Source organism: Myodes glareolus, chromosome 11, assembly GCF_982192425.1.
Source record: "Myodes glareolus chromosome 11, mMyoGla1.1, whole genome shotgun sequence".
Taxonomy (NCBI): domain Eukaryota; kingdom Metazoa; phylum Chordata; class Mammalia; order Rodentia; family Cricetidae; genus Myodes; species Myodes glareolus.
In genome coordinates, this window is record NC_142036.1 from 78,514,976 (window position 1) to 78,539,476 (window position 24,501).

Genomic DNA, 24,501 nt, shown 5'->3' on the forward strand with positions numbered 1-24,501 from the left:
CCTGAGGAGGGTCAGAGTGGTTAATCAACTTGCTTCTTATAGTAAGAAGCTCCAGTTGAGAGTTGAATCGGGCACATTTATTTCTTTGGTGCATTAAGAGCCAACAAGTTTATCATGTATTGTGTATCAGATTCTATGTAGGAGACACAGAAGTAAGAGGTAAGAGAGGCTGAAGTCCCTATCTCAGGGATCTCTCAGTTTGGCAACAAGAATAGCACCAAACAAGTAAATAAAGCTCAGCCTCAAGAAGGTTTTTAAAATGTGAAGCCAAACTAACGAATCTAAGCCTGGTGGTGAAGGACATTTCACCAAGGATTCCATGCTGAATGCATGAGGTTGAGAACAGGCTGCTATGAACAATGCCAACAACAGAATTCCCCGGTGTTCTGTAGAGGTCAGCAGTGCGTGGGTCCTTTAAGAAATTGAGAGAATGGGAAGGTCCAAAGTGCAATGAGGAAAGCAAGTAGAGGCAAGGGGTGAGGCTGGCCTGTAGGCCATGGTAAAGTGTTTGAAACATCAATCAACACCCTTCCTTTTGTTATGATCCAAAGAATCTAGGCCACCGGAGGACTCAGAGCTTTCTGCTTCAAGATAGGGAACAGATGAGAAAGAAAAAGATCAGATGGGGGAAGGTGGAGAGGGTTTAGAAGACAAAGAAGAGAAGCCCAGAAATAAAGGATCTAGAACCCAGATTGTAAAATGATAGACCTCGGTTCCAGCTACGGGACAGGATTTTGTGATACACATTAAGAAAGGATTACTTTGGAATCTTGATAGGGGTTGTTTGCACCTGCAGGTTGCTTTTGATGCCACAGCCAGTGCCACACTATTAATTCTGTCAATCCATGAGCTGGGATTTTCTAGGTCTATCTTAAATTTCTTCAGTGATTTACATTGTAGAGTCGTCCCCCACCCAATTTGGTTTTATTTTTTTTAATCTATTGTGAATGGGTTTTTTCTTATTTATTTCTTGGCAACTTCATTATTGGAATATTGGAAAGCTACTGATCTTTATATGTTGATTTTGTTATTTTGCTATTTGTCTAAAAATGTTTTTCAAACTTGAGTTTTCTGGCTAAGTCCTTAGGGTCTCTACAGTATGGAATTATGCAAATGGAGATGATTTGAATTCTCTCTTCTCTGCTTTTACCCATTTTCTTTCTCTCTTGCTTTACTGACCGAAATATTCACCAAGTGTGGAAAGAGTATGTGTGTGTATTGTTCCTGGTATGAGAGGAAGTTCTGTCTACTTTTCCCATTTAATGAGGTCTAGAGGTTTGCCATATACCCTTTATTGTGTTATGGTATGTTTCTCCAATGCCTTGTTTCTTCGAGGATTTTATCATGAAGGGACACTGAACTTTGTCAAAGGACTTTTTTTTTGGCATCTATTAAGATTCTTCTGATGTCTGTTGCTAATTTATGCACTGCATTTATCAATATGTTGAAGCCCTTCATGTGAATATTAAATTAATCACCTTTCATGTGCTAAGATCAGGTCTACTTTAGAGAAAATAGATATAAAACTGAAAAAATATTTATTTGTAAGACCTACTTTATTCTGTTCTTTTTTGTTATTTATTTCTTTTTGGGGGTTTTGTTTGTTTTCTCAAGACTCTGTGTAGCATTGGGTGTCCTGAAACCCAGTCTGTAGACCAGGTTGGCTTCAAACTCAAGAGGTCTGCCTGCCTCTGCCTTCCCAGAATGTGGATTAATGTGCACCTGGTTCTAGCTGAATATTTTAACAATGTAAAATACATTGCTCACTGCATTATTCTTTACCCTGGAACTTGAATTCATTACATAATATGTTCATTGACAGACTAAAGCAACATACAGACAAGTTAATAACAGAGATGACAAAAAATATCATTTAGATAACAAAGCATTTCCAATTTACAAAAGTAAAAGCAAGCCCACAGATATACATCTTTTGGATTGGTAAGATGACTCAGTTTGTAAAGGTGCCTATTGCTAATCTTTTTTTAATCATTTTTATTGAGCTATACATTTTTCTCTGCTCCCCTCTCTTCCTGTCCCCTCCACTTCAACCCTCTTCCATAGTCCCCATGCTCCTAACTTACTCAGGTGATCTTGTCTTTCTATACTTCCCATATAGATTAGATCCATGTATGTCTCTCTTAGTATCATTGTTGTCTAGGGTCTCTGGGATTGTGAAATGTAGGCTGTTTTTTATTTTTTGGGTTTTTTTTTCCTATATGTCTAAAAGCCACTTATGATTGAGTAATGATATTTGTCTTTCTGGGTTGCTGTGGAACAATAGTCTTGTACCCTGTATTGATTTGTCAGTTGTATTGGTTTAATAAAATGCTGATTGGTCAGTAGCCAAGCAGGAAGTATAGGCAGAGCAACCAGAACAGGAGAATTCTGGAAAGAGAAAAGGTTCAGTCTGCAGTCATCACTCAGACACAGAGGAAGTAAGATGAGAATGCCTTGTATGTAGCAAAGTGACCTGGTAAGCCATGAATAAGTAAATGTAAGTTTTAGCTCCATTTTAAAATCAAAATAATCAACTTTATAGATTTTTTTCATATCATTTCTGTATTTTTATTTTTTGGTGTTCAGATTTTTTTTCCAATCTTCTGGTTACGCTGAGCTCTCTTCTTATTTAGATGATAATGCTCATGTGGAGTTGGATACAATTTTCCACATGCTATCATGGGCACATGGAATGTTGTTCTGAAGACCAGGATGTCAAATTTTTCTGTGCTAAAGAATGTGAATCCTTGTCAATCTATCCTATCTAACCTTTACCAGAACACTTGAAGCAAGTAATTCTTTATTATAGTCTATCTACCGGTAAACCAGACTAACAAGGTCTAATGTTCTATTGCTTCTGGTTCTGAGTGTTAAGCAAGCACTGGGCATTTCCCATCAAGCATGGCAAGGGGTACATGACATGTTTAGATGTGTGTGAATTAACTGTATCCTTCTATCAAACATGGTGATTCAAAACAAGCAAAATAACAGCACCTGTGATGTAGAAGAACAGTTTCAAAGACTGAGATGAGAACAAGTTAGTTCTAAATGACTTAGTTCTACAAGCATTATGAGAAAAAAATCACAGTAAGACTAATCTGAAAAGCAGATATTAATCTACTTTAATCTGAAAAGCAGAGAGAGATGTAGGCTTCATTGGTTTTTTTTATTTTCCCAACTTGACAGATTATTAAGAATTCCTTAGAGTGGGCATATGTTACCATCAACACAAAAGCATAATGATATCTACCCTAGAAATGTAGTTTTCAGGACAGAGATGACTCAATAGTACAAAAGAGAAAGATAAGCAATGTAGTATAGATGAAACCAATGGTATATATATATATATATATATATATATATATATATATATACACACACACACATACACACACACACACACACACAGAATATTTGGACACTTTTCCTTTTCCTGTTTTTCTAGTTTGTCAAGATATGACTTTCCCTCTCCCTCTCCTTCCCTTCCTTCCCTAGCTAGGCCTACCTGTGAACTAAAAGCATTCAATGTGATATAATTAATCCTTTCTTCTAGATTACTGGATGAACTTCTGGATTGTCATCAATCACTTTGACTTTCACAAAGCAGTAATATGTGCTACTAGAAAGAGTACTTGTTGACTGTTATTTTTGTAAGGTTTTGTTATTGTTTTGCTTTGAAATTGGGTCTATTATGTAGCCCTATAAATCCTATGTAGGCCAGAATGACCTAGAACTCAGAAATGTGTGGGCCTCTGTCTCCTGAGTGCTGGAATTAAAGGAATTTGCCACTACTTCTAACACAGATTTTAATTATTTTTATGTATTTGTTTATTTTGTGAATGTGTTTGTATCTGTGTTTATGAGTGCAGGTTGCTGAAGAGATCAGAGGTATGAGATCTCCCTGGAGCTGGAGTTACTCATGGTTGCAAGTTTCCAGATGTGGGTGCTAAGAGTTGAACTCAGGTCCTCAGGAAGAGCAGTACGGGTTCTTAACTGCTAAGTCATCACTTCAGCCTTTGTTAACTGTGTTACTCTTCATTGAAAAGATTTATTTTGATTATTCAAAAGCAGATTGATAACTCATGCATTTAAGTGTGTAGAGGCCAGGCGGTGGTGGCGCATGCCTTTAATCCCAGCACTTGGGAGGCAGAGGCAGGCAGATCTCTGTGAGTTCCAAGGCCAGCCTGCTAGTTTCAGAACAGGCTCCAAAAGCTATAGAGCCTGTCTCGAAACCTCCCCCCCCCAAAAAAAAAAGTGTGTAGATATTAGTTTCTGAGAGGGTATGACAATATTTTTAGTCCTAAATACAGAAAGGATTATTACAGACACACTCATGCTATAGTTTTAACTTCCCAATGATTTTGAGAAAACAGTCAAAAACCAATTTGTACTATCTTCATCTCAGTGACATAAAGAATAGTGATAATTCTTAGTAACTTATAAGGTTCTTACGAAGACGGCTTGCTTTAAATGTCAGTTATTAGACTATCATCCATTTTGACGGCCTGACCTGTTGATATTAAATCAGACCGTAATCTTTAAAATGTATCTGTATTACTGTCTTGTTGCTGCAACAAAATATCTGAAAAGGGCAACGTAAGAAAGAGCTTATTTAGGTTCACAACTTGAATGCATTTTCATCATGGCCCAGGAAGGCCCCGAGACAGGTGCATTACGCAGTTGTAGCCAGAGAGCAGTGGTGAATGCTAGGGTTCAGCTTCTTTTCTTCAATGGATGCCAGACCATAGGACGGTACTATCATAGCTGTGGGTTTTCCATCTCAAGTAACCTAGTCTAGATAATTCTTCACATACAAGCTCACAGGATTACCTCCTAGGTGACCTTGACAATATTAACTATAACACCTCACAGTATGTAGTGCCTAAAAGCAAAGAAGGCATAATACAGTTTCTGGGTTTTTTTTTTTAAGAATGAAGGAAAATCAACATCACAGTTGATATTTTACTCCCCCCACCCAGAGGCAGAGCCTCTCAAAGCCCAGCTAGGTTTTAGACTCACCATGTAGCCCAAGTTGCCCTGAGAGTCCTGATTATCCAACTTTCCGACTGTTGTGATCACAGGTCTACACCACCATACCTAGCTTCGTATTTCATTCTTTACAGTGTGTGCATGCACGGGCACATACATCCTGTATGGTAATCAGGGCTCAAACATGGGAATTCAACTCAGGTTATCAGGCTTGGTGGCAGCTGCCTTGACCCACTGGGCCATCTCACTGGTCCAGCATTTTATTTTTAACGAACTAATTAACCAAACTAGTAATGCCTATTGTGAGGTGTGATGAATGTGAAACTATTCATATCAGTTAAATAAAGGTTATAATGAACAAAGCAATCAATGTGACTTCTCAGAGATACATTTATCCAACTGGTGGGCCAACACATGCAATAGTCTAGTCCAGGGACATCTGTACTCTGTGTCTACTTTTTGGATGGCAGATAGCTCAGCCAGGAATAGAACAAACTGTTTTTTTAATGTGCTTCCTATTTTCTAGTCATGAAAGAGTAACTGATATAGATTTGCTTCAAAAAGTCAAATTAAGTGAACAGTTCTGTTGTATTTAAACTTGGCAAGAAACAACAACAAAAAAGAACACAGTGCAATGAATGTGAAAAGAATTTTTTGGAATGGAACCAAAGTAGAATTTTCCAAATGGTTTATGCATCCTAACTACACAGAGGACATCTTCAATTTTCTGTCAAAGAAATTCATTGTGGGCATTTGTGGCCATTCTGTAGACAGACAGTTCTTTCTTAATGGCTGCAATGTCAGCATACTAGATAAGAAAGGTCGAGTATCATCTCCTCTAGCCCCTCTCCATATATCCGTGAGTCCTTTCAGAGGTGCCATCACAAGGAGAGCACCACCATATGGCTAAGGACACGAGATATGTCCACAAACCTGAGTACTGAGATAATCTGCTCTTGCAGACCGAGGTAACATGTTCATAAGTACATTTCCTCTCCAACTGAACCCAACATCACAGATTCAGCTCAGTAAGCTGGATCTGAACCAGAAAAGTACATTCTAGTTAAGATGCCAGTGTTTTTCGGAGTGTGCAGTGGTCCTAGTTCTACCATTCTGAGCCCTGGATTCTGGCTTTTGGACACAGAGAGCATTGTTTTCATTACAGAATGAAATGTTACCTCACAATTACTCAGTTCTTTGGATAACCAGCATCAAGCACCTGAGGGGATAGGAACAAACAAAAACTTACACACCACACAAATGGCTATACTTTGTCAGGATGAAAGAGCATGGGTAGCACTCAAAGTATGTGGCTGAAGAAAGAAAGTGGGCACTCAGTATCCCTGGCAATGACTGACAAAGCACAAACAAGGAAAAGTGGACTCATGCTGCAAAGCAGGAACAGCACCAGAAAGTACAAGAGAACCTCACAATGTACACCTATGTGGCCACACGGTGGCTTGTGCTTGAAATCTATTAAAGGATCTCCAGAATATGCAGATTTCCAGTAGTTTCTGTATTTCTTACGGTAGTCAGTCTAGCTATGTAAAAGTTTATATTTATAGTCTAAAGAGTATTATTTTAATTATATTCTGAAATCACTGGAAGCTTATTTATCTGTTCCTAAAATATGCATGAGAAGTCACTAGGTTTGACCACTGCCTTTTCTCCTTTAACAAATGAAAGCTGAGTCTCCCAAACTGTCCACTGTCCTCAGGGTCATGCCCAGAGACTGCTGTGCAGCAGACAGCAGCAGACTGCTAACCACAGCCTCCACCACTCCACAGCGCTCACCCATCTCAGTACGAACACTATGACAACACGGGCAACAGGGTCAGTGTTAGTTTATGTGTATATTCAAAGGGTACACACCTTGGTTTCATTTTTCATGAGAAATTTCAACACAATGTAAAGATTTACAAAAGAAATAACACAGCAAAGAAGAATTAATTTGGCTACAGAACCAAGTTCTGACTTCAGTAAAAACCAAACAGGGATTACTGAAGTAAATCTAAACAGACTAACATTTCTTTGTAAATGCTATAAGAAACTGGGCAATCATTATGAGCAATAAAAAACTTTAAAATGGCATTAGCCTTTCACAGATGATCACTTTAACAGTTTATTTTTGTTAATGATACGAATATTGTCTCAGTAAAATCAAACAACTGATTCTGTAACAGTGAATGAAAAGACAGCATTCGATTTAGAAAAGTGACCTTTATCTTCCAATTTCAAGAGGAACTTAGCTCACTGGAAATTCACCAACCTCTTTATAGAAAACTGCATCCAGTGCTTTCCTATTGCAAACACACAGGTCCTCTAACAGAGAAAATCCCATTCTCTGCATCTCTTTAAATGCGACTGCAGTGAAAGATAGCACATGGATTGCAGGTGCACCCAGTGAATGCCAAGTGGTGTAAATGTGAAGGAAATCAATGGTCACACAGACTCACATGATTGAGATGACCAAAAGCAAAGCACAGAGTACAACGCTCCCCATTTCTTGTTTGGCACATATATTAATAAATTTTCAACATCAAACAATTTAAGACCAATAGATACTAAAACCAACTAGCATAGTAATAAAATGCCTAAAGGTTATGAACATCTTAAATACTTAATTCCCATACGATGTCTGTAACCAAACATATCTTCCATGAGGTGCGAGCTGTTCAGAACATCACCTGTCGCAGGATTTCTCAGAATCCATTCAGTCTCCACAGACACTCACGTTGGAGCAGTTCCTCACCACTCTGGTGGATCTCCTGACAACCTTCACTTACGAGAACACACGCATACCCTCTTCACAATTTTGAAAAAAATGGAAGGCCTTCATACATGTCGGTTTTTAATTTTATCCAATCATTGATCTTTTGAAGAGTTGTTTTTTCTTGACTTAATATTTTTGCAACTTTTTTCATCTTTTGTTCATTTCTTTCTATATACTTCATCCCTTCCAGCTGCAGCTGATCCAGCTTTTCATTTCGACTTTCATCTAGGGGTATGTTTTCACACATGACAGGATTGAATCTAAAATATGTGTCAGGAGGTAATAGACCATCCAGCATTATATGGACTTCTGTTAAAACAAAAATGAAGGAGAGAGGGTGAATAAGAGAAGAAGGTATGAGGTAAGCTATTTTGGAACGCTCTATTCATTTTTACTTCATTTAAAATTATCTTCATTTTAGACGCATTATTAACATGCATTCATTTTATCACCCCAACTTACATAGTTTCAAGGAATCCATAAGAAGACCATATCATTTTGCAATTCACTTTCCAAATATTTTATATATTCTGCTCAATTAAGGACCTTGTTTGATTATTCTATCTCCCTGATAAAATGTCTTACTTACCCTTTGCTTTTCATTTTTGGGAACCATCTTCACTGGGCTATATATATATTTATACATATTAAAATTAATCATTTTAATTGTGTAATTTGAAAAAGTTTGGCAATGTACAAACTTTTATTTTGCTACCACAAGTCATGAGCATTCCCATGACTTCCAAAGGTTTCTGAGTCTCCAGTGAGCCATCCTTATCCTTCTCCTATTAAAAGAATCATGTTAGAGAGAGTCCCTTTGTTCTAAAAGCCTGCCTGCAGCAAGGTAAGACTGCAGGCAGGGAGACTTCTGACCAGCGAGTGGCTCTGATCCTGTAGCAGAAGATACAATGGAGGGGTAAGTGTGTTCCTAATCGCCACACAAGTCCGGAAAGGGAACACACAATCTTCCCGCCATCCTTATCTCCCTGGCTACTCCAAAGGGGCGGCTTCCCCCACCTAAACCCTCTCTCCTCCTACGCCATCCTGGCTTTCTGCCTGGAACCCCTACCCTTCCTCTCTCCCTTTTTCGGGGCTTAAATTCCTCCAACTCAGCTTGGGTGGGCGCCACTGCCGGGACGGGCAGTGAGTGCAAACGGGAGGGAGTTCCTTTGTTTTAATAGCCTGCCTGCAGCAAGGTAGGACTGCAGGCAAAGTGATTCCTGGATCACAAGGGGCACTAATCCAGTAGCAGAAGACCCAGCGGAGGGAAGAGCCATTGGAGAGCATCTGAAGGAAGAAATGGGCAGGTGCCAAGGCAAGAATTCCTCCAACAATCTGAAAAACAACATGAAAACACCAGATCCCAGCGATCTTACGATAGAAGGACTTGAACACCCTATTCCGGAAGAAGTGGAAAACAGTGTCATTATGAAAGCAATAGAGTCTCTTAAACAGGGTATGAATAACTCAAAGAAATAGAAGAGAAATATAACAAAAAGATGGAAGAAATGAGTAAAGAAATGGAAGAGAAATATAACAAAAATTTGAAGAAATAAGTAAATTCGTAAATGATACCTTGGGAAACCAAGAAAAAACAATCAAACAGGTAATGGAATCAGTTCAAGAATTGAAAACTGAAATGGAGGCAGTGAAGAAAACACAAACCGAGGGCCGGCTGGATATGGAAAATCTAGGTAAACAAACAGAGACTTCAGGAACAAGCATAACCAATAGAATACAAGAGATAGAAGAACGAATCTCAGATTATGAAGACACCATAGAGAAAATAAACGCTCTGACCAAAGAAATCAGCAAATCCAACAAATTCTCATCACAAAACATTCAGGAAATATGGGACATAATAAAAAAACCAAATCTAAGAATAATAGTAGAAGAAGGAGAAGAATTGCAGATCAAAGGTCCAGAAAATATATTTAACAAAATTATAGAAGAAAACTTTCCTGTCCTAAAGAACGATATTCCTATGAAGGTTCAAGAAGCATACAGAACACCGAATTGACTGGATCAGAAAAAAACAGCCCCTCGCCATATAATAATCAAAACACAAAGCATTCAGATTAAAGAAAGGATATTAAGAGCTGCAAAGGAAAAAGGTCAAGTAACTTATAAAGGTAAACCTATCAGACTTACACCAGATTTCTCTATGGAAACCATGAAAGCCAGAAGGTCCTGGATAGAGGTACTGCAGAAACTAAGGGACCATGGATGCAAGCTCAGACTACTATACCCAGCCAACCTATTGTTCACTATCAACGGAGAAAACAAAATATTCCAGGATAAAAACAAATTTAAACAATACGTAGCTACTAATCCAGCCTTACAGAGAATATTAGAAGGAAAATCACAACCCAAGGAATCCAACATTCCCAACACTGCCTACAATAACTCAGACATCTAGCGACCCTTCACAAGCACAACTCAAAGAAGGAAAACACATACACTCTACTACCCCAAAAAAATGACCGGAGTCAACAACCACTGGTCATTAATATCAGTTAATATCAATGGACTCAATTCACCTATAAAGAGGCACAGACTTAGAGATTGGATACAAAAACAGGATCCAACATTCTGCTGTTTACAAGAAACACACCTCAACCACAAAGACAGACACCTACTCAGAGTAAAGGGTTGGGAAAAGGTTTTCCAAGCAAATGGACCGAAGAAACAAGCGGGTGTGGCCATTCTAATATCTAACAAAATCGACTTCAAACTAAAATCAATCAGAAGAGATAGAGATGGACATTTTATACTCATAACAGGAACAATTCATCAGAAAGAAGTTTCAATCCTGAATATCTATGCCCCTAATATAAAGCCACCCACAGATGTAAAAGAAACTCTTCTAGAACTCAAGGCAGTCATCAAACCACACACACTAATAGTAGGAGACTTCAACACTCCTCTCTCACCAATGGACACCAATGGACAGGTCAATCAGACAGAAACCAAACAGAGAAATAAGAGATTTATTGGAGGTATTGAATCAAATGGACTTAACAGACATCTACAGAACACTCCACCCAAATAGGAAAGAATATACCTTCTTCTCTGCAGCTCATGGAACCTTCTCGAAAATTGACCACATACTCGGTAACAAACCAAACTTCCACAGATACAAAAAAATATTAGTAACCACCTGTGTCTTGTCAGATCACCATGGATTAAAATTAGAATTCAACAACAATGCTACCCCCAGGAAGCCAACAAACTCATGGAAGTTGAACAGTCAACTACTAAATCACCCCTGGATCAAGGAAGAAATAAAGAAAGAAATTAAAGTCTTCCTTGAATTTAATGAAAACAAAGACACAACATACTCAAACCTATGGGACACTATGAAAGCAGTGCTAAGAGGAAAGTTCATAGCACTAAGTGCCCAATTAAAGAAAACGGAGAAAGCACACATTGGAGACTTAACAGCACACTTGAAAGCTCTAGAAAAAAAGAAGCTGATTCACCCAGGAGGAGTAGAAGACTGGAAATAATCAAACTGAGGGCTGGAATCAACAAAATAGAAACACAGAAAACAATTCAAAGAATCAATGAAACAAAAAGCTGGTTCTTGGAGAAAATCAACAAGATTGACAAACCCCTATCCAAATTAATCAAACGGCAGAGAGAGCACATGCAAATTAACAGGATCAGAAATGAAAAGGGGGACATAACCACAGACACAGAGGAAATTCAGAGAATCATTAGATCTTACTACGAAAGTTTATATGCCACAACGTTGGAAAATGTATAAGAAATGGACATTTTTTTAGATAAGTACCATATACCAAAGTTGAACCAAGAACAAGTGAACAATCTAAATAGACCTGTTAGTCGCGAAGAATTAGAAGTTGTTATCAGAAATCTCCCTACCAAAAAAAGCCCAGGACCAGATGGTTTCAATGCAGAATTCTACCAGAACTTCCAGGAAGAGCTAATACCTATACTCCTTAATGTATTCCACAATATAGAAACAAAAGAGTCATTGCCAAACTCCTTTTATGAAGCTACAGTTACCCTAATACCAAAACCACACAAAGACACAACCAAGAAAGAGAATCTTTCTCTCATGAACATCTCACTCATGAACATCGACGCGAAAATTCTCAATAAAATACTAGCAAACCGAATCCAAGAACACATTAGAAAAATTATCCATTATGATCAAGTAGGCTTCATCCCAGAGATGCAGGGCTGGTTCAACATACGCAAATCTATCAATGTAATCCATCATATAAATAAACTGAAAGAAAAAACCATATGATCATTTCATTGGATGCTGAAAAAGCATTTGACAAAATTCAACACCCATTTATGATAAAGGTGTTGGAGAGACTGGGGATACAAGGATCATACCTAAAAATAATAAAAGCAATATACAGCAAGCCGACAGCTAACATCAAATTGAATGGAGAGAAACTCAAAGCCTTTCCACTAAAATCAGGAACACGACAAGGCTGTCCACTCTCTCCATACCTCTTCAATATAGTGCTTGAAGTTCTAGCAATAGCAATAAGACAACATAAGGAGATCAAGGGGATTCGAATTGGAAAGGATGAAGTTAAAATTTCGTTATTTGCTGACGATATGATAGTATACATGAGCGACCCCAAAAACTCTACCAAAGAACTCCTACAGCTGATAAACACCTTTAGTAACGTGGCAGGATACAAGATCAACTCCAAAAAATCAGTGGCCCTCCTATACACAAAGGATAAAGAAGCAGAGAGGGAAATCAGAGAAACATCACCTTTCACGATAGCCACAAATAGCATAAAATATCTTGGGGTTACTCTAACCAAGGAAGTGAAGGACCTATTTGATAAGAACTTTAAGTCTTTGAAGAAAGAAATTGAGGAGGATACCAGAAAATGGAAAGACCTCCCCTGCTCTTGGATTGGGAGAATCAACATAGTAAAAATGGCAATTCTACCAAAAGCAATCTATAGATTCAATGCAATCCCCATCAAAATCCCATCAAACTTCTTCACAGACCTTGAGAGAACAATAATCAAGTTTATATGGCAAAACAAAAAACCCAGGATAGCCAAAACAATCTTATACAATAAAGGAACTTCAGGAGGCATTACCATCCCTGACTTCAAACTCTACTACAGAGCTACAGTATTGAAAACAGCTTGGTATTGGCATAAGAACAGAGAAGTCGACCTATGGAATCGAATAGAAGACCCGGTTATTAACCCACAAACCTATGAACACCTAATTTTCGACAAGGGAGCTAAAGGTATACAATGGAAGAAAGAAAGCATCTTTAACAAATGGTGCTGGCATAACTGGATGTCAACCTGTAGAAGAATGAAAATAGTCCGTATCTATTACCATGCATAAAACTCAAGTCCAAATGGATTAAAGACATCAACATTAATCTGTCCACTTTGAACCTGATAGAAGAGAAAGTGGGAAGTAGTCTACAAGATATAGGCACAGGAGGCCACTTCCTAAGTAGGACCCCAGTAGCACAGACAATAAGAGAAACAATGAATAAATGGGACCTACTGAAACTGAGAAGCTTCTGTAAAGCAAAGGACACTGTCAGTAAGACAAAAAGGCTGCCTTCTGACAGGGAGAAGATCTTCACCAACCCCTCATCAGACAAAGGTCTGATCTCCAAAATATACAAAGAACTCAAGAAACTAGACACTAAAACTCTAATTAACCCAATTAAAAAATGGGGTACTGAACTGAACAGAGAATTCACAACAGATGAACTTCGAATGGCCAGAAGACACTTAAGGTCACGCTCAACCTCCTTAGCGATCAGGGAAATGCAAATCAAAACCACTTTGAGATAGCATCTTACACCTGTCAGAATAGCCAAACTCAAAAACACCAATGATAGCCTATGCTGGAGAGGATGTGGAATGAGGGGAACACTCATCCATTGTTGGTGGGAATGCAAACTTGTGCAGCCACTTTGGAAATCAGTGTGGCGGTTTCTCAGGAAACTGGGAGTCAACCTATCTCAGGACCCAGCAATTCCACTCTTGGGAATATACCCAAGAGATGCCCTATCATACTACAAAAGTATTTGTTCAACTATGTTCATAGCTGCACTATTTGTAATAGCCAGCTATTACATGGAAGCAACCTAGGTGCCCCTCAATAGAAGAATGGTTAAAGAAGGTGTGGAACATATATACATTAGAGTTTTACTCAGCGGTAAAAAACAATGACATCTTGAATTTTGCATGCAAATGGATGGAAATAGAAAACGCTTTACTGAGTGAGGTAACCCAGACCCAAAAAGAGGAATATGGTATGTACTCACTCATAAGTGGATTCTAGCCATAGTTAAAGGTCTTTGAGTCTATAATTTGTGATCCTAGAGAAGCTAAATAAGAAGGTGAACCTGAAGAAAATCATATAGTTATCCTCCTGGATAGTGGACCTAGGCAAGATTGCCAGGCAAACTCGGGTGCATGGGGGGTGGGAGGGTGGAAGTAAGGGAAGATGGTCAGGGAGACGGGAGGGGGGAGGATTGGGGATGGCTTGGGGGAATGGGAGGGGGGGAGGGAGGAAGGATGGTTGTGGGAGCAGGGAGGTTTATATCTCAGCTAAGGGAGCCATTTTAGGGTTTGCAAGAGACTTAATTCTGGAGGGGTTCCCAGTAAAAATTAAATAAAAAAATTAAAAAATAATAAAAAAAAGAAAAAAGAAAACGCTTTACTGAGTCAGGTAAGCCAGACCCAAAAAGAGGAATGCGGTATGTATTCACTCATAAGTGGATACTAGCCATAATTAAAGGTCTTTGAGCCTATTATTTGTGATCCTAGAGAAGCTGGATAGGAGGGTGAACCTGAAGAAAATTCAGGTAGTTTTCCTCCTGGAGATTGGAAATAGACAAGAGTCCCAGGTAACCTCGGGTGCATGGGGGGGGGGTTGTTGGAAGGGGAGAGGGTTAGAGAGAAGGGAGCAGGGGAGGAATGGGGAATGCTCGGGGGACTGGGAGGGGTGGAGAGAGGAAGGATAGATATGGGATCAGGAAAGAATATATCTCAACTAAGGGAGTCAGTTTAGGGTTTACTAGAGACTTGATTATAAATGGGATCCCAGGTCCAAGGAGAGATCCCCAGATTGTTCTCTGGACAGAGGAGAGGGTGCCTGAACTGGCCTTGGCCCATAACCATACTGATGAATATTTTGCTTATCACCATAGATCCTTCATCTGGCGATGGATGGAGATGGAGACCGAGACCCACATTGGAACACTGGACTTAACTCCCTAGGTCCAAACGAGAAGCAGAAGGAAAGAGAACGTGAGCAAGGAAGGCAAGATCAGAGGGAACCTTCATCCGACGATGGATGGCAAAACAGACGGAGACCCACATTGGAGCACCGGACTGAGTCCCCAAAGGTCTAAATGAGGAGCAGAAGGAGGAAGAAAATGAAAAAGGAAATCAGGACCGCGAGGGGTGCAATCACCCACTGATACAAGGGGACTGATCTAATGAGAGTTCACCAAGGCCAGTTGTCTGGGACTGAGCAAGCACGTGATCCAACCTGATTCTCTGAATGTGGCCGGATTCTCTGAATGTGGCTGGCCCGGAGCCTTTCTGAAAAGCCATTGACAATGACACTGGGACTTGTTTCCTCTGCATATACTGAATTTTTGGGATCCAGTCTGTTTGGATGGTCACCTTCCTGGACCTGGAGGGAGGGGGGAGGAGCTTGAACTTCCCACAGGGCAGGAAACCCTGACTGCTCTTGGGGATGGAGAGGGAGGAGGAGAGGGAGTGGGGGGAGTGGGAGGGTGTTGGAAGGAGGGGCGGAAATGGAGACTTTTGTATTTTAATAAACTTTGAGAAAAAAAAAAAGAATCATGTTAGTCGTCTTGCCCTCCTCTTAATCAAATTCAAATATATATATATATAAACATATAAATAATATATATATATATTCACCATTTAATCAGTAATTGCTTAGAGTGGACCATATAAAATTGTTCTGTTTTTGCATTTCAATAATAATTTATGATCAATAATTATGTTTCCAGGTAATTCTTGTGTCTGTTTTCACTGTTAACTATTACAATTAAACCCTGATATTTGTGTCACTGGCTAGAGCCTAAGTACAATGAGGCAACATTTCACATCTTCTAAAAATTCCAAAAAGAACCACTGTCTGAGATATAGACTTAGGCAGTATGAGACTAGCTCACTAAGGACTATGTCTGAGCAGATGGCCTACCACAGGAAAATTGTATTGAATTATCACATGCAAATTAAAACCACAAAGTCACACTGTAAGGCTGACTCTTATCAAGAGATAAGCACTAAGTGTTGCTGGAGATGCGGAAAAGGATAGAATGCAAATTCATACAACCACTATCAAAACAATATGGAGGTGCCACACAGAAACAGAAATATAACTAGCATATGAACCAGAAAGTCCACTCTGGGTATCTACTTGAAGGAAATGAAATCCGAATCTTGAAGAAGTATTTGCCATCTCATGTGCCCTAAAGAAGTCACAAGAGTCAAGATATACATTCCAATATGCATTTTGTAGTGACATTTTGTTTGTGTTTTAACAAATAAAGCTTGCCTGAAGATCAGAGTGCAGAGTTAAGTCACTAGAGGCCACAGAGTGGTGACACACACCTTCAATCCCAGGACTGGAAGGTAGAGGCAGAAGGATCTCTGTTAGTTCAAGGTCACCCTGGGCTACACCAGATTGAATCTGTCTAAAAGAGAAACAGAGCTCACACAAAGGTGATCCCAGCACTTGGGATCCCACACCTTTAATCCCAGCATTGGGTATGTGGTAAGTTTTAGTGGAAGATGGCTTTTGGATTTTGTTCCACATAGAGGAAGTCTAGAGCATTCGAAAGACAACTGATATTTTAATAGACTTGAAATGGGCCACTTTTTAAAAAGACTATACTAGAAAGGCACTAAGAGAAACAAGAATTTATTCTAATGCCAGGTAGCTTCCACATTTGTCAGAATCCAATTGTCTTGGTCCTTCAACTGTCTCATGGCTATTATATGAACATGGAAACTCGCCTGACATTTGTTGCTTTTCCTTTTCTTAATTGGCAAGTCTCTACCTGAGCTTTTATGCCAGGTCAGCATTAGATGCTTATCTATCTCTAAGAGAAGATGGCATTAACTTCCAGGAGAGTGGTCTCTTTAGGCTCATTGAAACAAGGGAAGGGTGAGGAGCTCCCATGTGCTTTCTAAGCACATAAGACAGACCTAACCCACCCTTGGACAGTTCTGATCACATTTACCCATATCAAAACACTGTAAGTTGAAGTGTCTCAAGGTAGCACAGAAAAACTAACTGTGGCAGTTTGAATGTAATTGGTCCCCATAAGCTCATAGGGAGTGGCACCTAAGGCCTTGTTGGAGTAGGTATGGCCATGCTGAAGTATGTCACTGTGGGGATGGGCTTTGAGATCTCCTATGCTCAAACTATGCCCAGTGGAGTAGACAGTTCACTTCCTGTTCAGTGGAGTAGACAGTTCACTTCCTGTTGCTTATGGATCAAGATACACAACTTTCAGCTCCTTTTCCTGCACCATGTCTGACTGTACGCTGCATGTCCTGCCATGATGATGATGGACTAAATCTCTGAAACTGTAAACCAGCCCAGATTAATGCTTTCCTCTATAAAAGTGGCTATGGCCATGGTGTCTAGAAAGCCTAACTAACACTCACCCTCTGTATCCGTAGCACTGCTGATGACATTCGAGAGCTTTGTCTTCAGGCTTGTGTAGGTCGCTGTATTCCTCACGTCACTCTCATACCGTCCTGTGCCCAGGGACACTATACACTCTAACGGCGCATCAGGCCAGATACATTTACACTCATGCATGGCCAGGGCTGAAGGGTTATTCAGAAGCAAACCTCCATCCTATAAAAGACAAGTCACAAGAGCAGTCAACTCAATACTTCCTACAGGGAGAAGCTAACAGGGGAGTCAGTGATTTACAAGAGGGGCCCTGCAAATGGATTTATTCATATTCTACAATGGCAAAATCCACCATCAAAGATAATAAGTTGTAATTTCCTATTTTGAACAACTTTTTTGGACTGATTTGTACAAGTTGTTCAAAAATACTAAGATAAACTGAAAAACCTAAAGACATTTTCATGTGCATTAATTGACTGATTGTGTGTTCACACATGTGGAGGGCAGAGAAAAACTTCTGCATATGGGTCCTGGAGACTGAACCCAGGTCACTGGACTTTGTAGTAAACACCTCTACCCACTGGACCATCTTGCTGACCCCTGAACTAAACGACTTTTTAAAACACACTGGGATAGTTAGTAGTTAATAATAACAAAATAATCTCACAAGTTCAACATAATCAAACTAATTGAAATTTAAACAATCATTTGTAGTATCATATCCACAGTACAGTTATAACCTGAACAAAGTAGGAGAACATTTGAACTTCTAGGTCAGTGGTTCTCAACCATGTGCTGTGACCCCTTGGGGGTAGAACAATCCTTTCACAGGGGGCACTCAAGATCATTGGAAAACACAGATATTTACATGACGATTCATAGCAATAGCAAAATTACAGGTATAAAGTAGCAACAAAAATAATTTTATGGTTGGGGTCACCACAACATGAAGAACTGTAATAAGGAGTTGCATTAGGAAGGTTGAGAAGCACTCTTCTCAGTGTTTTTCAGTATCAACATAGTTTGGAAGAACTCAAAAAGTAATGCAAAATATGCATTAATGTAAAAATAAAATATAATAAATAATATTGGAACTAATATAAAAAAAGAGTTAAATAAATTAAAATTTAAAATTATGGCCAAACTATAATAGAATGAATCACAAAACAATATTTAAATGTATTTAATTTTTTAATTTTCATATTGATACTGAGCTTAAAATCTAGGAACACACACCTGACTAAATATATTTTAAGTAACTACATAGCTTTTTCCCTAGATGGCTTCCACATGTACCCCACTGTAGATCTATGATCTAGATTTCAATGGTCTACTTTCTTCCTGTGAGTCACTTTATTTCTGCAAAGCAAAAGTTCCTAATTTTGATGAAGTCCAGTGTACCAGCGATTTCTGTAGATGGACAGTGACTTTTGGTTTGTCAGGTTTTTGGTGTGTGTTTGTGGGAGAGAAAGGGAGAGATGGGGGCAACAACAGTGACAATGTCAAAGCAAATCTTCGCTGAGAAGAGTGTCCTTGGGTCGTAGTGATGCTTTCCTGGGTAAAGTGCCTGCTATTCGGGCAAGAGGACCTGAGTTCAGACACCGAACACTTAGTAAATCACGGGTGGTGGTAAATGTTGTGTCGTGCAGAGACAGGCAGATCCATGGAGCCTACTGATCAGCCATTTTAGCCAATTGGTAAGCTCTGGGTTCAGTGAGAGACCTTGTCTCAACAAGGTGGAGAGCGAAAATATCTGATGTCAACCTCTGGTATCCATTCAGATTGCTCACATACACTATACACACATGCACAGCCTGTCCAACAAAAGGACTATCCTTTTTTTTTAGTTTCGTTGTATCTGTATCAGATATAAAGACCCCATATTGTATTTGTGGACTGTTTTACACAAACACACACACACACACACACACACACACACACACACACACACACACAATATTCTAGCATGTGCTCACACTAGCAGGCAGGTATATAATGTTAATGATCACTAATATAAACTTTTATAATACCTTTGATATTACAGAGAAACGTAAGGAAGGCCATCACATTCTGAGAAAAGCAGTCTGCTTATCTTTTCATTGCCTATTCCTTTCTACCTTTTTACTAAAAGGGCTGTTAGTTGTCTCTTTACGGTCTAATTTCCATTTCTGAATTGCTGACTACCACCGTCTTAACTTCACATCTTTGAAAGACTGTGGTGTATGTTTTTATGTTGTGACTTTCATTAGACAATATTCTTTTAAAAGACACCTCTTGTTGGGCATGGTGGTACACATCTGTTAGTCCAGCACTCTGGAGGCTGAGGCAGGGGGATTGCTGTGAGTTTAAGTGCAATCTCAGCTACACAGGTAATATACAGGACAGCTAGTGCTACATACCAAGACTCTATTTTTTTTTAAAAAAAATCTGGATATATTTCTTATCAATAGGTATGAACATTTAACACCCAGGGCTCTTTCTACGGTGCTGAGTACTAACAGTCTCTGAAACTAAGACTACAGAAAACTCGTCAACAGAAGGTCCAAATCTGGGATAAAAGGGCAAACACTTGGACAACTGCAGCTGTCCTAAGAGCACTGACATCTCTGTTCTTCGGCTCAGTCCAGGAAGAGGACATTTGTCCTGAGAACACAACTAGGGAAACACAGCTGGTGCTCACTCTGTGTATGATACTCACACCCTCCAGCACCTCCTCTCTCCAAGGTCTTACTATGCAGCTCTGGCTATCCTGGAACTTGCTATGGATACCAAGCTGATATTGAACTAACAGAGACTTGCCTGCCTCTGCCTTCTAAATACTGATATTGAAGGCTGGCAATACCACATTCCACTCCATAATTTACAGTCTACCTGACCCCAAAAGGATATGAAGGAACTAAAATGAGATACCTGTAGACATTAAAGGGCATTTTTAAATGAGATTATATATAATAATATATTTAAAGACTATAGTATGAGAGAGTTATAAAAGAACCATATTTTAATGTTATCTTTCGCAACTTAAAAAAGTTAAGAAAGAGGCAAAAACTAACATTGTTTCCTTCCAAGTTTATGTGCGTGCGTGTGTGTGTGTGTGTGTGTGTGTGTGTGTAGTCAAGACCATTAATAAAATAAATTACTATCTTTTGAGGAGACCACTATCCCATTTTCTGATCAAGATTTTGAGAAAGAAAACTAAAAGCGTTTACGTAAATATGATCTTACGTTACAGATTACATTTGAATCTTAAAATAAATGTGTCATTGTTTCTGGAGTCCATTGGTTTAGTTATTTTATCAGTAGCTCACAATAAATTGAGAGATTATAGTTGTCAGTATAAAAATGGTCAAACATGGAAAGAAATATTACTAGTCTATGTAAAATAGAAAAGAACCAATAAAGCACTTTAGTTAGTGAAACATTAACCTGCTTCCCCTTAGATAAAAACGAAAGCTGAGGTAGGAGGAATGTGAGATCGGAGTCAGATGGGAATAATTGGTGAGTTCTCAGTCCTGGCATCTCAGTAAAAGGGGGTGAGGAAGGAGAGACAATAATGACAACATTTCTGGAGGCCTGAAATTGATGGTTATATCAAAAGTTACGATTTATAAATATTATAGAATTTTTATAATATTATTATCATTACACCTATTTTTATAATTTATTTACTTTTATTTTATGTGCATTTGTGTTTTTGCCATGGCTGTCAGGCCCCTGGAACTGGGATTACAGACAGCTGTGAGCTGCCATGTGGGTGCTGGGAATTGAACCCAAGTCTTTGGAAGAGCAGTCAGTGCTCTTAACCGGTAAGTCATCTCTCCAGTACCACATTATAGTATTTTTAAATATTAAATTATATTTCACTTAGGACACAGTAGGAATAATATAAGAACAGAGGAAGTTAGTGATATGGATATAAAAATACATATCAAGATAAAAAACTGTATCTGGTTAATAAATCTTGAATCAATATCAGAAACAAAGAAAACCTCAAGACCAATCCTGAGGTAGTGGAAGAAAAAAAAAAAAACCAAGGGAAGTGCTTTACATAATTCAAAATAGATAGTTTAAAATGATTATAGAGATTAAAGAACTGTGCTTTAACTACAGAGATTGTATTACTAGTTCCAAAAACTAAAAGAAAATAGGATAATTGACAACCATTTTAAAATGTTATTTTATCCAAATGTAAAACAAAACCAAGAAAAGTAAGTTTAAATTTTTAACCCTGATAGAAGGAAACTAAAATTCTCCATGCGGAAGATTTCAAGTTTATATAGCTAACAAACAGCTTATAGAGAAGATCTACACATGGGCTTTGAACACTATCTGAAATTTTTCATCAGTAAAATAGACTTTTTTCTCACAACTGATTAGTATAGAGTATGCATATAGCTCAATGATTAGAGAGTAAAGTTAGAGATCATGATTCCTTCAACTGAGATTAATTTTAAGTGGGAAGTCACATAAAAACTTAGCTTTTATAAAAATATGTATACTGGAAGTGTTAGCTCAAAAGCTTTAATCTGCTTTTTATTATTTAGTATATGTTATGAATTCAGGCTTTAAACAGTGTGAAAAACTAGATAGAGGAAAAAGTAAATGAACCTATCCAGATAAGGAATTATCAACAATATCCAACTTTCCAGATAATCCAACCATACATCTGAAACAGCAGGCCAGAGAGCATCCTGTAACTGTGGCTCCATCTCGGCTCTATCTCTTACCAGTTCTAAAGATAAGAACGAATCCCTAATCCCTTATTTGTAAACTGGAAGCAGCTCTGTCTCCTATGGAGTGACACGTAATAAATGAGTCGGTGCCTGTGAAGCACTGCCTAGCAGAGAGCTAGCTCAGTGAGTGCTTGCTATTATGTGACAACCTCCTCGCCTTCCACATACTCTTTGTAAAACTGTCACACAGATGACCTCACCTCCAGTAATTTATCAGTTCTCATCATGTTGTTATATAGTTTATACACACAATCTCATTTTTCATCAGTTCAGGTACTGTGTTTATCAACCACACAATATAAAGCAGAAGTTTTCCTAACTTTCAAGTTTCCAAACTCTCAAATCATAAGCCTTATTAATTGAAAAAAAAAGTGTCTTGAGTTACAAATCTTTTGACATATGTAAAAACACGAAGCAATTCCTTTTATTGATCCTTGTGAAGGTCAGCTATAATTAGTAAATGACAACTTATAAATCTTTATTGTTTGAGATTATAGTATTATATCATTTCCTCTTTCCCTTTCTTCTCTCAAAATCCTCCCACTGACTCCTCTTGCTCTAGTGTTGACTCAAACAGAGTTTTAAAGACAGTCACACAGGTCAACTTACTTGATGCAGATCATTCCCCAGCGCATATTCTGCAAAGTAGCCTGGAGCGGCTGATGAGGCTCTAATGGCTTGCCACATTTTATACTGACAGCCTCCTAAATAGTGAGAGTTGATGCCAGGAAAATGACCATAGTTTCTGAACACAAAAGCCTTTGGTGTCAGGCCTCTGTTTACTATGGTGCTTACAGCAGCAACCTAAAGAGATAAAAAACAAACAATATGACTATTAACCACATTATCTAGAATCTTTAAGAACTAAATACTATGTATTACTTTTTAATTTTTTAAAGGCAGAGAGCCTCATTCTGCAGTCTTGATTGGCCCAACACTCACAATATAACCTAGGCTGGTCTTGAATTTGTGCAATTCTGCCTCAACCTCCTGAATCCTGCAATTATAAGTATGAAATGCCATGCCCAGCTAAATACTATTAGTTATATACATCCACAAGACCAACAAGATCAGTGTGTAACACAAAATTCCCTAAGAAACTATATGTTTGCTATGAGAGAAACAAAGGTAAAAAAGAAAAGTATAAGCTGTGGGAATTTGTGAAACATCAGATCAGTAATAAAAAGTGCACTTGAGTATAGGACTTTATTTTAAAAGATTCAGAATGGTACACATTTCTAAAGTAATAACTAATGTAATAGTGTCAATAATTAACAAATACTTAAAGATCAACAAATGTAGTAGTACTTCAATGTCATTTACAAATTAGTCTATTCTATCTATTTTGGAAATATTATAATTTCACAAAACTACTTTGAGATTCCATCTTAAACCTGTCAGAAAGACTAAGGTCAATCACACAAGTGACAACTCATGCTGGCAAAGATATGGAATAAGGGTCACCCACGAATGCAAACTTGTACAGTCAGTATGGGAATCAATATGGTGGTTCCTCAGAAAGCTGGAAATCAATCTATCTCTAGACCCAGCATATACCCAAGGGATGCTCCATTCTTCCACAAGGACACTTGCTTAATCATGTCCATTGGTGCTCTATTCATAACAGCCAGAAACTAGATCCAGGTGGAAGGGGAGGTGTGGAGGACTACGAGGAGTAGAGGGAGGAAAAATTGTAATCAGAATACACTGCATGAAAAAAGAATCTATTTTCAATAAACGGAAAGAAGAATGGGGAAAAGAAAACACATTGTGATTTTAGTAAAGCCAGAGCATAGACCTGCACAAATTCTCAGTTTTCAAATCACAGGACAAAGTTTTTCTGTCCTGTGCCCAGTCTTGCCAGGGCCCTGTTTGCTTGGACCTATCCTAAATTTTTCTAAGTAATTCATGATTCTTGGCATCTATGGGTACCATTGGCCATCCACTAAAATCCAGAGGGTCTTTCTATAACTCTGATACAGACAAAAGAGGATTAAGAACTCTAAGGGTAGTGACTCTATTTGTTACAACAAAAAACCTTTAGATGTGGCTCAGGTTTCCCAATACTCACCTCTACTCCTTTACAAAGTTGACAATTTCCACAATTTGGAAGCAAATATGCAAACAAAAACAGAGGCCTAGTGATCCAGAAGAACAAACAAGAGGGGTAGGAAGAGCACATCCTAGGGTTCTGTCCCAAGGAATGAAGTCATCTCTTTGTCATGGCTTTCAAGGCCAGTGTGTGATCTAATCTGCCTATGTTCCAGCCTCATCCCACATGCTGCCCTCAGACCCTTGGGACCTAGTCTTCAGGAAGGCTTGCAGTTCCTGGAA

At 38.6% G+C, this 24,501-nt stretch overlaps 1 protein-coding gene across 3 annotated transcripts in view; it reads right to left on the minus strand.

The window, feature by feature from the left end:
* Positions 1-6,816: 6,816 nt before the first annotated feature.
* Positions 6,817-24,501, minus strand: part of Pnpla8 (patatin like domain 8, phospholipase A2) — a 52,865-nt gene continuing 35,180 nt past the window's right edge. For all 3 annotated transcript variants that reach the window (XM_085697711.2, XM_085697712.2, XM_085697713.2), the window contains exons 8-10: positions 22,777-22,971; positions 17,461-17,656; positions 6,817-8,071 (exon numbers count right to left, since the gene is read on the minus strand). In XM_085697711.2, the coding sequence (XP_085553837.1) occupies positions 7,797-8,071; positions 17,461-17,656; positions 22,777-22,971 (666 nt within the window). In that variant the 3' untranslated portion in view covers positions 6,817-7,796. The remainder of the gene's footprint in view (positions 8,072-17,460; positions 17,657-22,776; positions 22,972-24,501) is intronic.